This window comes from Brienomyrus brachyistius, chromosome 9, assembly GCF_023856365.1.
Source record: "Brienomyrus brachyistius isolate T26 chromosome 9, BBRACH_0.4, whole genome shotgun sequence".
In the NCBI taxonomy this organism is placed as follows: Eukaryota; Metazoa; Chordata; class Actinopteri; order Osteoglossiformes; family Mormyridae; genus Brienomyrus; species Brienomyrus brachyistius.
In genome coordinates, this window is record NC_064541.1 from 13,376,763 (window position 1) to 13,390,712 (window position 13,950).

At 50.1% G+C, this 13,950-nt stretch overlaps 1 protein-coding gene and 1 long non-coding RNA gene across 3 annotated transcripts in view; one reads left to right on the forward strand and one right to left on the reverse strand.

The window, feature by feature from the left end:
• Positions 1–13,950, reverse strand: part of itga8 (integrin, alpha 8) — a 51,283-nt gene that overhangs the window by 33,260 nt on the left and 4,073 nt on the right. The window contains 10 exon segments of the mRNA XM_049026299.1: positions 1,880–2,085; positions 3,463–3,515; positions 3,627–3,683; positions 4,642–4,685; positions 6,225–6,269; positions 6,869–6,994; positions 9,770–9,815; positions 11,171–11,232; positions 12,707–12,830; positions 13,633–13,733. Coding sequence (XP_048882256.1) covers positions 1,880–2,085; positions 3,463–3,515; positions 3,627–3,683; positions 4,642–4,685; positions 6,225–6,269; positions 6,869–6,994; positions 9,770–9,815; positions 11,171–11,232; positions 12,707–12,830; positions 13,633–13,733 — 864 coding nt within the window.
• On the forward strand, positions 400–1,035 carry LOC125749239 (uncharacterized). Of its 2 annotated transcripts, none has more exons than XR_007399813.1 (3): positions 400–529; positions 629–728; positions 908–1,035. It is a non-coding gene; the product is annotated as an uncharacterized LOC125749239 (long non-coding RNA). The 2 variants fall into 2 exon arrangements; XR_007399812.1 differs by having other exon boundaries at positions 514–529; positions 629–668; positions 749–914.

The window sequence follows — 13,950 nt, forward strand, 5'->3', positions numbered from 1 at the left end:
CATTGCAGAGGTCCTACTCATCTCACAGCTTTTATGAGAAAAGTAGCTGGAGCTCTTGGCAACGCTGAACAAACAGCGATGTGATGAAGATGTTCCGGAATTCCAGCTGCACCAGGTGGGACTGAATACATCACTTTATGTTCAGTGTTCATCACCTCACTGTGCATGTTAATGCTGAGCAGTGGGAGGGTAAAGTCCATCATTCAGGCCTGGGGGCCTCCAAGCTTTTTATAACAAGGGACCCCAAATAAAAAGGGAGGGGGGACTCCTGGCCCCTGAGTGGGGGGAGTCACCATTACCATTTGTTGCATTGCATGAATGAGACGACAATGGCAGCATTTAATCAATTTATATTTCATACCTGTGGATCCTGTATATGCCCTACAAACACCCCAGGGATGGCGCATCTCAGGTCGAGGAAATCAGCTTTATATTCAGCTGGACCTTTTCCAATTTATTCAGCAAAATGGTCACCAGCACAGCGAAATGGTCTCCAGCACAGGGAAATGGTCACCAGCACAGCAAAAAGGTCACCAGCACAGGGAAATGGTCACCAGCACAGGGAAATGGTCCCAGCACAGCGAAAAGGTCACCAGCACAGGGAAATGGTCACCAGCACAGCGAAAAGGTCACCAGCACAGCAAAAAGGTCACCAGCACAGGGAAATGGTCACCAGCACAGCAAAAAGGTCACCAGCACAGGGAAATGGTCACCAGCACAGCGAAATGGTCACCAGCACAGCGAAAAGGTCACCAGCACAGCGAAAAGGTCACCAGCACAGCGAAATGGTCCCAGCACAGCGAAATGGTCTCCAGCACAGCAAAAAGGTCACCAGCACAGGGAAATGGTCTCCAGCACAGCAAAAAGGTCACCAGCACAGGGAAATGGTCACCAGCACAGCAAAAAGGTCACCAGCACAACAAAAAGGTCACCAGCACAGCGAAATGGTCACCAGCACAACATCCCCTCCTTCAGATGGTTTTTTCATTTCACATTTTTTAACAAAAAAACAAAGACCTGGTATGTAGTTCAGAAAACTGCACTGATTGCACCAGCAGAAATGTACAGATGGTATCCATTTAGAAAGCGTATCGACTCAATACGAATATTTTGAAACTTATTAGTGCCAAGGGTTTGTAAAAATAGCTTCATGTTTTTAAGACTTTTTATTTGACTTGTGTATTTATCTTAAGAATGATCAATGTGATTTAGAATTGCTGCAGTTTGAGTGACCAAGACATCTGATTGGTTGGTCCCGCCTCTTCTAGTCCCTTGGACCCACCTCCTCTACGATCTGATTGGTTATCTCTCTGAACCAATCATTTATTTTTTTCATTCTGCCCTCAGAAAAATTTTGTGTAAGTAAAACCCCCATGAACTATTCAGCTGGCTTTCGAGGTGGCCGTCCATCCTGTTTGCGTCGGTGCTTCCTTGGAAAAAGCATTAGGTGCCAACTCAAGGCAGCTCTATATTCCAAATAGAGCCCAGAAACACACACCTGCCCCTTGGTCGCAGGAAACCTCTAGACGATTAAACGGACCTAGGAGGCCTCATGGAAATCCAGGATGTCTATGCGCACAAAAACATCTGGAGTCTTCCAGCAGGGCTGGGAAGGTCTGTTCAGCACAGGGCTTCTGCCAGCACAGCAATGTGTGGTGTTAGTCAGGAAAGCTTGCTCACCAAGTCAGGTGACTTGAACAGCCCATCAAAAGCTAAAATCGAATTAGCATGGAATGCTAAGCCAAGGAGTGCCACAGACCCTCTCTGGCAGAAGAATGTCTCCAGCGGGGTCCACTAAAAATCACTCAGAAAGTCAACGAATAGACAGAGAGCAGAAGCAGGGATGAGCCAAAGAAAGCCGGGAAGGGTAATGGCCTACCATGAAATCCGTCCTGGTTCAGGTCTCCCAGGGATGCTATGGAGCTCCCGAAGCGGCCGAACACATCCGTGCCAGAGAGGATGATGGGCTCAGAGAAGAGCAGCAGGTCCTCCTGGAGGTAGATGTACACCCGGCCCAGCTCCCGGGGCTTGCTTTCAAACTCTCGGTCCATGTAGAGCGGGGCACCCACCAGGACGTCATCCAGGCTGTCGAGTGACACGGAACACATTTTGTTATTGGGGTAAACCCGAACATGGCTGGCAGCCGCATGGTGCTCCGGGGAGAGCTCTCATTATCGGTAACACGTCACGATCGTTAATTCCGGGAGAGGATCTCCTCCCATCTGGCTGGCCGATAAACATGCTCTGAACGATTTGCAGTGGGGGCTCAACGCCAGGTCTCTAATCTGAGCTTTGAGCTAAAGGCTGTTTGCTTTCAGGAAGAAGAGGACACTTTCTTTTGCCGCACAAAACCAGAAAAGCGAAGCGACAGTTGTTCTGAGAGAGGATTTCTTGAATTTTGCTCCACATCACCCACCTTCTAAGCATCATGTTATATGCAAGACCATCTTGATGCCTCTGAGGTTAAAGCTCCCCTGGATCTGCTCAGGGTGCTCCGTTCAGATGCGTGTGAGCACAGAACTGTAGCCCACCGAAAAGCATCCTCGCTTGTCCTGGCAGCACCATGGCGTCAGGATCTCGCAGTTCTTTCACGGGAAATAATGTCTTTACGAGCTCAGCCACGACAAAGGATGACTGTAAAGGAACTGCCGAGCATCAAAGCCGACCATCCTTAATTGAATAGGTGGGGGAGCAACCTCAAAAAGTAAAACAGTGGCTCACATTTCACGGTTTAGGTCATTTTATACCTGTTGTTGGATCACCCTGTTTGGGCTGTGGTTTTGGTAGGAGCGTAAGAGACATGAAGGTATAGTAACCTAAGGATGTGTTTTTCATACGCGTAACTGAAGAGCAAATTTCCGAAACTCACTCATTCATCTTTTGTTTAAGATGATTGCGCCGAAGACCTAAAGTAAGGCTTTTCAGCACACAGTATTATTAGACGGAAATTTTCTCGAAAACGTACCCCACGGACAGAGTGCATTATGGAGATTTGCTCATCAGTTGTGATCTGGTCGTCTGTGAGGTTATCTGAGATTTCTCCCTTGAGGAATTCCTGGTTATGGCTTGTTAGACTGTGGGAGGCTGGAGCCGGACAAGGGATATGAAACATTATTCTAAATGCCAGGATCTCCATGTCTTTGTGGTTTTGGGGGCTCGTCATCAGTTCAAACACTGTCCCCTGCTGGGGATCCTGTAAGCAGTCCAACCCACCTGTAAGCACTTCAGTCAACATCACCTGTGTAACCGCATGTGGTTTTACAGGAGACCAGTGGTTCCTGTGTGAGGTCAGCAGTACTCTTACAGGCTCCAGAGATCTTCAGCTTCCTCTCACTCCAGCACCTTTCCAGGGATCCGTATAACATGGAACCCGGCGGGATGGGACCCGTGGTATGGGCTGCGCTCATAGCTAAACGCTTTAACATCGATGCGAACTTGGGTAAGCGAAAGAGCGGAACTCACCCATCTCCGTTCAGGTCCGATACAGCTACCGTGTATCCAAAATACGAGGCCATCTGGAAAATACCGGAAAGATCTGTTAGCCTGAGAATAGGCGCTTCATCTTACACGCCTCACCTCTCCAGCCTCTAAGCTACACACTGCGGGAACACAGACTCAGCACTCACCTGTTCTCCTGTGAAATTCTGGATGAACGTCAAGTCGGTGGAATTTATAACGGCCACCTGTGTGAAATATTGCGGCGATAATGTGCTGTTTATTACAGTGGGCTTGGGATAGTCACTTTCACTCAGGTGCAGCACATACTGGCCACTCAACACATCCGCGAGATTCACAGGCTGAGGAGATGAAAACGCTGTCACGTGAAACACAAACCATGGACACGGGGGGGTTTGTCCCTCTGCGACCCTGAACAACACGCCCGCCCCCCCCAGCACTACAGCCCCTGCAAAATCATGGCCACGTGGGAGTTTGCCAGGCCAAGAATTCCTTCATAAGGCTTAAAATAACAACCATATGGGGTGGCGGCAAGGCAGACGCCCCCACTTAAAGGAGGATGCCCGCTCACCCCAGCCCCCAACCAGGTCAGACTGGACATGTCCCCCTCCAGCTCTGCTGGGACTATCCCAGGCTGACATCGACTCCTGGCCTCAGCGGCACACCCTGTCCATCTCAGATTCATGGGGGCACCACAAAAAGCCAGTGTGGAGCCCCGAGCTCGGCCCCTGGGGTCAACAATCTCCATATGCGGCAGGAAGCAGTGTGATGATGGGGGAAGGGATGTGGGGTGCGAGAGGGACTCTGACATTTTCCCCTGGGGAATCCCCCCAAATATGAGAATCTTCTGTTCCCGCCTGGCCCCCATAATCACACCCACTTTCCTGGTCATTAAACAGAACTTCAAAGCGGCAGTGTGATACCAGGGTGATGGGTCACATCCTGGGTTACGGACTCCATGAGTTACAGTTTCCCTTGGTAACAGAATTACTTGGTTACTGTGTCTACGGGTTACAGTCTCCCTGGGTTACAGTCACCATGGGTTACAATCTCCCTGGGTTACAGTTGCCACAGTCTCCCTGAATTACAGGCAGAGAATGATGTTACTATACTGAACCATCTTCTTGTCGTTAGCAGGTGATGATGTTGAAGCACTGTTGGTTGTTGCGATGAGACTGTACTTACATAGCCAAAGTTCTGGGCCCCTCTTGGTACTCCAGCGATGATTTCTGCAGAGGACAGACGCAAGTGTGGGAAATGTGAGCTCATTCTGCACAGATGCGCCTGACTTTTGCACTTTGTTTTTTAATATGCAAATATGCTTGTTTATTCGCGTTAAACCTCAAACAGGAAATTTCTGTGCGCACACACACCATACCAGGCCTGCTCTGCACATGGACACACACTAACTCTTCAGTGTAACCTCCAAATGTGTCCTGGGGTATTTTACTGTTTGTGCTCTCTCCTGGCCTACGCTGAGGATTGTGGGTAAAACCACAAGATAACCAACAGGAACTATAGTTCCGTTAATGAACCAGTGAACTAGGCTTGTGACCAAGGCCCAGGATGGGTTAATTTAATTTTCTCCTTAAACTAGCTATTAAAGTGGACTGCTTGAATAAAGGCAGTCCAGCTTTATAAACAGCTAACATCACAAGGCAGTAATTTGCCCTTCACAGCAGTGTCTCCCAAGCAACTAAACAAATAAATGACACACTGTCCCACTTGAAAGCAAATCCTCTCTGAATCTAATTTGGTGTCTCCTTTGGGGGGGGGGGGGGGGGGCACGACTTTCCCTGTGCCCTGTGCCCTGTGCCCCCTTTCCGTTTTTTATTCGTTATCATTTCTCCAGTCCTATAAAGTCGCAGTAAAAAATGACACTCCAGAAGTGCTGTTTTTGGTCACTGGAAGACAACCCCTCTGAATTGATTTTTATCACTGCTGCGTGACGCCGTGATAAGTCATCTGAAAGGTTTCTGCGGTTTTCTGTCGGACTTGGGTGGCCCAAAGTGGCCGACACTGACCCCTACTCAGAACTGCCTGCACTCCCTGAGAATCCCATCCTTGCCGGAGGCTGCACCCCATTCCAGTTTTCGTGGGCAAATTCAATTACTTCCCTCCGCTCTGGAGACTTAATAAAATCGCTTCTACGCCACCTAAATGCCCTTTCATTAAAAAATAATCTTTGTTTTCCATTAAAATGTCCTGATATGACCCACGAGAGGAGAAACTGAGGGCTAGACCGCCTCCTCCCTCCTTCCGGGGGTACCCCCAGCCCCCAGCCCCCAGGTTCTCAGTGTCCAGCACAGTGTTGTTCTAGGGCTTAATAAGGTAGTTAGTGAGCCTGTTTTCTGATGACCCAGCTGTGTAAACGGGTTAGAGCTACAAAGTACGGACTGTACAAGTCAGCACTGGATAATGCAGCCATCAGGAAGACAAGCAGGTTGGCACTGACCGGCTGCTCTTGATAGCATGCAACCCGTCTCCTGGGACAGGACGATGATTTCTTTACTGATGCGTTAATCTTTCTGCACTGTCTTATGGTTTTACATGTATGTATATTTTATCAGTCACTTTTGTCCAAAGTAACGTGCAAGTGAGACAAATGATTTTATATAAAGTGACTTTTCTGCGTTTCGCGGGATTTGAGCTGTTTATCCATTCGTGTTACTGCACGTTGTCAGCTGACATCTCAGGAAAGTTCAGGCTGGCAGTCTTTAAGCACTGCTCCACCTCTTGGTGTTACCGGGTACAGGTTTTCCACTCACCTTGCTCCGAGTCTCCTGTGAACTCCCCCACCGTTACCGAGTAACCTGTGGGGGGGGGGAGTCAGAGTCAGAGTCTGTGCAGAGGGGAAGAGACTCTGCAGACACTACAGGTGTGTCAGCTTCCAACTGTGCAGCTGACTACATTTGCGTCCATTTCCTTTGGTTTGATTGATTTAATTGGTAGCTAATTATCCATGGTCTTTATATTGCAAGTTTACTGAAACAGACACGAAAACAATCAACGTATTTAAGGCCAGCAAAATATCAGCCATTTTCAAATCTCATTTAAAAATGAAGAAATGGTGGAGCCAACTAATCAATTAAGGGGAAGCCCTCATCCAAACCCCCCCCCCCCCCCCCCCGGGACATTGTCTGTCAGCCCTGCTTCAGTGCCACCCTGTCGGAATTGAGATCAAATCTGTCTCCACGGTTACCAGCTAACTGGAGGTTAACCAGCACCCCTGCCCAGCACAGAAGTGGGGTCAGAGTGGGGGCAGCGTGTACGGACCGCCAGAGCAGCTGGGTGGGGGTGGGGGGCTTTCAGGCAACAAAGTATGACAACCTCAAGGACAGCCAGATGCACAACCACTCCCACTAGGACACCCCCCAGGGAATGCTGGGTAATTATCCCAGAAAACACTTGCCAAGGTAGCTGTCATCATAGATGTCCGGCGCTGGTCCGGTCTGCTTCTCCTTGTCCACCTTCCTCAGGATGGCCTTCAGAGAATACCCATTCAGTATCTCAGCAACTCCCGCTGTTATCACCTGACCTGAAGAACACACACAGACAATCAAAATCTCCCACAGGGCCCCACAGTCGCCCCAATATCCTTCAATCCGAAGACCATAGTGCTGGGTCCTTATGTGTGTTTAAAGTTTCTCAAGGTTGCTATGGTTCATTTAGATGATTACGGGGGTGCTGGGGGGGGGGGGTGCGGGGGGTACAGCTGTGATTTCTCATTACTAACTTTGGCCAGGAACCACAAACTTGTCACTTCAGGAATAGTCATCTCCGCATCTCCGCCCTTGGACACACTCAATAAGCCCAAACGATATGGGTGCAGAGAGACGGAGGTTTAATTATAACTGAGAGCATAACATGTGCTACCTTGAACCTTTGAACCTGTGCTGTCGAGACTGTTATGTCTCAGACCTGCAGGCTTGGCGCTCAACGCTAATTAATCTTGCACCTCGCACCCTCTTCAGAGCGTCTGGGCTTCTCTCCCACCTACAGCGAACCGCGCACGTTTCACCAGAAATAAAGTGGTCATATCGAGTTACGCAGCCATATTACTGCTGGGGTGCGGTGTCTTTTAGCAGGGCTACTCCCAAAATGCTTGGCTCACTGTCTGCCGTAAACGGACAGCATGAAGCCCAATACAGGTGTGTGACTTCCCCTGGGGGGAGGGGCTTCACCTCCCCTCCCAGCAGACCCCTGGAACATGCCATTAGAGGGAGCTTCTGGAAACGGCACCAAATGGGTTTCAAAACTGCGAGTCCATTTCCTCAGCCCCTGGGCCTCCACGGGACACCATTTACACACTCTGTCCATTTTCCAGATCCACTTAGAGCCTGGGGTCCATATTAGAAAGCACACAACCCCAGGAAAGGGCACCCTGGATGGGAGGAGCGCCTGCCATGGGGGGCTGTTCAGGGTGGGATGCCGGTGCTGAGCAGGGACTGAGGTCCAGAGCAGGGAATGAGGCAGGTGTCACCTCAGAATCTATTTCACATCATTCACTCAGCATTCAAACAAACACATGCTCGCCCACCCCCCATCCCCAGTGGCCCCCACCCATATCGCGCAGTAAAATATACACATGCTGCTGCGGCAGAGATGAAGGCTCACAGCGGCTCCCCAGTGCGGAATCGCCCCGCTGACGTGAAGAAAGTCATGTTTGTTACTTGTACTTGTAAATGTCTCACGAGTTTTTCATCTAAGAGAGCTACGGAGTAAGAATTTATCTTGTAAATAGCCACAGATGCAAAACCCAGGAACTGTATGCAAAGTTTAGCAAATATTTACACTGGCCTGCTGGTTTTGAGCAGACGCAGCGTCAGAAACGGAGTACAAAGGCCGGAAGCGGGCCCCTCCTCAGCGCCGGGGGCCCGAGGGGCCTCCTTCTGGGACGCCACTCCATATGGATGAAGCCATTAGCAGCCTCTACCCCAAAGTCCAGCCCTTTTTCAAAATGAAATTTACTCGGGTGTGGAGGGGGGAGCGGCATGGGTGAGAGGATTGTGGTGGGGGGGGGGGGGGGGTGATGTGTAGTGAATGTAGGAGTCAGAATCTGTGACCCCACTCACATTATGACTGTGTGATGAATTAAGATGAGAGAGAGAGAGAGAGAGAGAGAGAGAGAGAATCAGATTTCTGTTTTCCCACAGCAAAGGCATAAACGATAATTTCCCCTCGGGTGACGGAGGAGTGGTCTGTCCCATTCTGATCTGGTCGCTGGCACTGTGACCTTCACCCCATCCAAACATCCTGTGGCAGTCTCGGCAGGGGGGAGGGGCTGTTTCAGACAGGATGGGGGATGGCAGGGAGCAGCTTTGCCCCCCAGTAATGAGCACTCTCCCTGCTAGTTAGGCACCAGTTAACAGCTTAACAGGGCTGGGGGCACTAATGACCGCCTATCAGGAAGCAGGAGGCGGCAACAGGAAAGAGGTCAACAAAGAAAGATATTCACAGCCCTCAGGTCTGTAAATAAACACAACTAAATAAAGAAACCTTAATGTAAACTCTCACGCTCCCAAAACCCTCAATAACACTTCTGATGTTGAGCCCCAACGACGTACGATTTGCCTGCCTACCTCGGGAACAATCCCTTGTCTCAGCCTGTCCGCTTATCATTCGATTTTATTGCCTGTTTCCTGTTGCCACCCGATCATCATGAGCAATTAGTGAATAAATGATGTACGTTCAAAGGTGTGTGAATCTAGGATTTTGCCTTCAGGCTGGACTGTTCCACATCTGCCTAACCACACTCGGTCAGAGCTGTATGTCCCTGTGGTCAAAGCCTTTCAGAAGAGATGGTGGAGCACCAAACACGTTAAGAGATGCCATCCATTCCATCTCTGTTCAGACAGACCTTCTGTGGTTCTCAGCAGAGATATCTGCTAACAGCCGGCCCACAATGGTGCGCCCTGGATTCTCATGCTAACAGCCCAGCACATAGCGGATCAGCCTGGATTCGCACACTATCTGCATGCTGACCCAGAATGACACGGATTCGCTTGCTAACAGCCCGGCCCACAGCGGATCGACCCGGATTCGCATGCTGACAGCCCGGCCCACAGCGGATCGACCCGGATTCGCTTGCTAACAGCCCGGCCCACAGCGGATCGACCCGGATTCGCTTGCTAACAGCCCGGCCCACAGCGGATCGACCCGGATTCGCTTGCTAACAGCCCGGCCCACAGCGGATCGACCCGGATTCGCTTGCTGACAGCCCGGCCCACAGCGGACCTGCCCGGATTCGCATGCTGACAGCCCGGCCCACAGTGGATCGACCCGGATTCACATGGATTTGTTTACTCCTTACCTTGCCAGTAGAAGCTTCCTGGGCCTCCAACTACCAGAGTTCCAGCCTGATGGAGAAAAACAGAAACACCTAAGGCAGGGCTGAATGTAAAGTGTGGGAGAGTGTGCAGCGCTTAACAGAAGAGCTGCTCTCCGTTTTCCCCACTACCCCTCCAGACATTTCAGGTCCAGAAAGTAAAAATTCAAACCAAGAGTTTGTTGCAACCAGCCGACTGAGCATAAAGAGTCACAGTCACAGAGTGCTAAACCGATTCATAGAAACAAAATCTTTTACGTTCTTTACCTGAACTATCCACCTCTGCTGCCCGTACATGCAGCGGAACATATCTGAACAAGGGGGGCTACCAGAGGAGGGGCATAAAGTCATGTCCAATTGGCTGTTTGCTTTTTAAAAACTCGGAAATATAACCTTCTGCCTCTTCATTCTCCACGTCCCCCTCGCCAGATCTGAGGTCCTTCATACGCATCAGTGTGAGACCCTTACAGATGACCGACTCCCATACCAAATACATACACACCAACATGTTCTCTGAAATCCAGTCGTCACTCTATTGTCATTTTACACACAAGAAATCAAACTGTGACTCTTCAGGGCATCGGACAGCTAGATAAGGGTAGGAAAATTGATTTAAACAATTAGAATAAAAATGATACACAGCAATTCACAACAATGACTATAGTATAAGTAAACAGTATCTCCTGATTGAGTAAATGAAGCGTCTAAGTCATCATGAGGTTTCCCTCAGCTGATTCCTGCATCACAGAATGGACCGGCACGGCCTTGACGTATACAGCACAAGTCAGTGAGGGCAAAGCACACAGCTGGGGGGCAGGTCACAACCCACGGCCTACCCATGCCGTTCCAGTTCTGACCCGTCGAGCTCGGTCCCCAGACGGCAGCCCCCTCCTCCCTGCGCCATTGTGCTCACCATCCAGCTCAGACCCAAACATGCTGACGGAAACTGGAGATAAAGACGGCGACTGAACCTGCCGGTGCACTCCAACAAAGCCGGCGTATCGGGTGGACGGTACGGATCTGCTCTTGGCTCTCGGTGCGCCGGCCAAGCTCACAAAGGGCATTTTCAGAGTCTATCCGTGTCCAGCTCTTTCATGCTGATAATCGCAAAGGTTATTATATTTGATGATTAATTAGATGGTTACTGGGTTTCACTCAAAGACTGGGACCCACTGGAGTGCCTGTCGCCTGTCACTGCCATGATGATGGCGGGGGGGGGCACTTCCCAAGCTGCTAAGCGCCGCGAAGCGGGGGCCGAGAGCCGTGGGTTCACACCACAGGAGGCGCTAGAGGGGGGGGCACCATCGCTTCAGATGAAATGAACGTGTCAGTGAGCTGCTGTAAGCAAGTAGTAAGGAGAATAGTAAGCAAATGAACGACTGGTACCTTGGTGAAGTCCACGCTGAAACCAGCCTGGCAAAAACCCTGTCCTTCTGGGTCGGGATCCTCTGTTTGGAGACACAGTGTGGGATGATAAGCACATGTGCCGCTGATCTATATACCAGATGTTTTTATCCAAAGCAGTAGACATTATTGAGAAGGCAGAATTAGACAGTTCCAGGAGAAACTGGGGAGTTAAGGGCTCAACAGTAAAATCACTCTGGTGACGCTAGGATTTGAACCAACAACCTCCTGGTGACAGATACAGCACCCAAACCTACAGAGGGATTGACCAGCTATGCTATGCTACAGGCTGTCCCAGGACATACATGATATCCTGGGGGATCAGCACACAACCCCTCACTTCTTAAACGTCTCCAGAAGTCATCCAAGTTCAGGCAATGCCCAGTGGCCATGGCAACAGCTAAACATAAGTGCCCAGGGGCTGCACACACACCCTGTTGCGATCTCCTGAGCCACACAGGAGACCTACAATCTCACATCTTAGTGGCACTTGAGAGCAGAGGTTGGCCGGGAAACACGAGGGGCTGAGAGCGGAGAGCCCTGCGGAGGGTAACTCCAGCCTCGCTCATACCGAGACGCTGCACTCCCTTGGCACCGGGATGCCTGTCGGACACATCATAAAGCATCGGGCCCTTAGCAGTGTTTAACTTACCATTTGAATTGTTTAAGTTGCACCCCCCCCACACCCCCCACCATTTTCAGGCACTATATGTTCCTGTAGCCACCGTTTAGAGATTTCACATAAACGTTAACTCATTCGATTTAACTGCTTGAAAAACACATTCTTAATTATAAATAACTCCTTAATGGCGTAACCCTGAAAATAACATCACAATTCTGGTTAAAGATTTTAGAAGGAAGAAACATGCAGATGGATATTATGGCAAGATTCTGTATTGCTTTCATTTCTGCTGATACCAAGGATCAAGTGAGCGCTGTCTTCTTAATAAATTGGTCTACATTCCAACTTGACACCCATTGTAACCACTTCCTGTGTGGTGGTGACCGCTTCCTGTGTGGTTGTGACCGCTTCCTGTGTGGTGGTGACCGCTTCCTTTGTGGTTGTGACCGCTTCCTGTGTGGTGGTGACCCCTTCCTGTGTGGTGGTGACCGCTTCCTGTGTGGTGGTGACCGCTTCCTGTGTGGTCGTGACTGCTTCCTGTGAGACCAAGATTGCTTTGCGTGTGATCATGACAGGATAGCGCCTGCTTCCCGTTGGCTGTGACTGCAGCCCACATGATCATGACCTCTTCCGCTGTGACTATGTCCGTGCCCAGTGAGACCGCGTGTTACTCTCTCCACTTCCTACATCACCCAAACTGCTTGCTGTGATACTGCAGCCGCTTCCTGCATGAGCGTGACCGCTTCCTATGTGATCACTACTTCCCATGTTGACCGCCACTTCCTGTGTAACCATGACTGCTTCCTGTGAAAGCGTGACCACCTCCCGTGAGACCATGTCTGCTTCCCGCCTGACCGTGACTGCCTGCCGCATGAACGCCGTCAGGAGATGCTCACTTGTGCGGCAGGGGGAGTACTCGGCGTAAGCGCTGAAGTTCTGCACTGCCACATAACACGTGCCCACTGGGTCCATCTCGCTACTCATCTTCACGGTTCTCCAGTGGTACAGGGGAGCGCATGCCTGGTGGGGGACAGAGAGCGGCTCGTTAACCTTCACCGGCCAGATGACCAACACCCCCATGTATAAACGGCCTTCTGAGGTTTCATTATCAAAATAATAATGATCGTGATGAAAGGTTTGTGTGCAGGTCCTGGTGACCTTCGAACTCCTTCAAAGTGAGGAGTGACCTTCCCTAATTACCCCCTCCTGTGATGAAGTTAAATTTAAGGCCTGACACAAGCATTGGGTTAAGATGGCTATGTTGCTGTGTGATCTGCTGGGCTGAAAAATGTACCTTGCATTCCTGCCCTCTACATTTATAATGCGTGGCACCTTGAGATGTAGCCACCCTTCCCTCCAAGGTCCAGTACCCTGTAGTAACCCCCACCCTCCCAGGCTTAGTGCCACATGCTACAGTCCCATGACACATGTGAACTCAACAGGCCAATGGAAACTATCATAGCTGGAGAGCATAACTTACATAACATTCTGATGGAACCAATAAAAAATGCCTACAAATGAGCTCCACCCACGAACCCCATCTCTCCATTAACCTTATACCCAAAAAATAAGCTCCACCCATGAACCCCCCACTCACTGGTACAGATAATCTACATCGACAGATAAGCACCACCATTTAATTCTCTGGTACCCAAACTCTAGGGTCATTAATAAGCTCCACCCACAAGCCTCCTGTCTCTCATGTACCCAAACTTTAGGTTCATTAATAAGCTCCACCTACAAGCCCCCCATCTCTCATGTACCCAAACTCTAGGCTCATTAATCAGCTCCGCCCACAAACCCCCACCTCTGTGGTACCCACCACCACTTTGCCTTTGTGGGTCCTGACAGACGCTCCAAACCACTGGTTAGACTTGAACTCCAGCAGCTCCCGGCTCCCGTTGACTTTGACCATCCTGTTATCTGATGGAGGGGAGAGGCGGGAGTGAGGAGCACAGCAAGTGTGGTGTAGAGTTACTCCCTCGTAGAAAAGGGGGAGGCTAGAAGAAGGAACTGGCACAAAACATCTCCACATCCATTTCGGCAAGCAGAGAAAACAACGGCCCATCAGCCAGAGCAGAGGAATGCTATTATGTTTATTATCACCCATGCCAGGACAATAACTCCATCATCTGGCTGT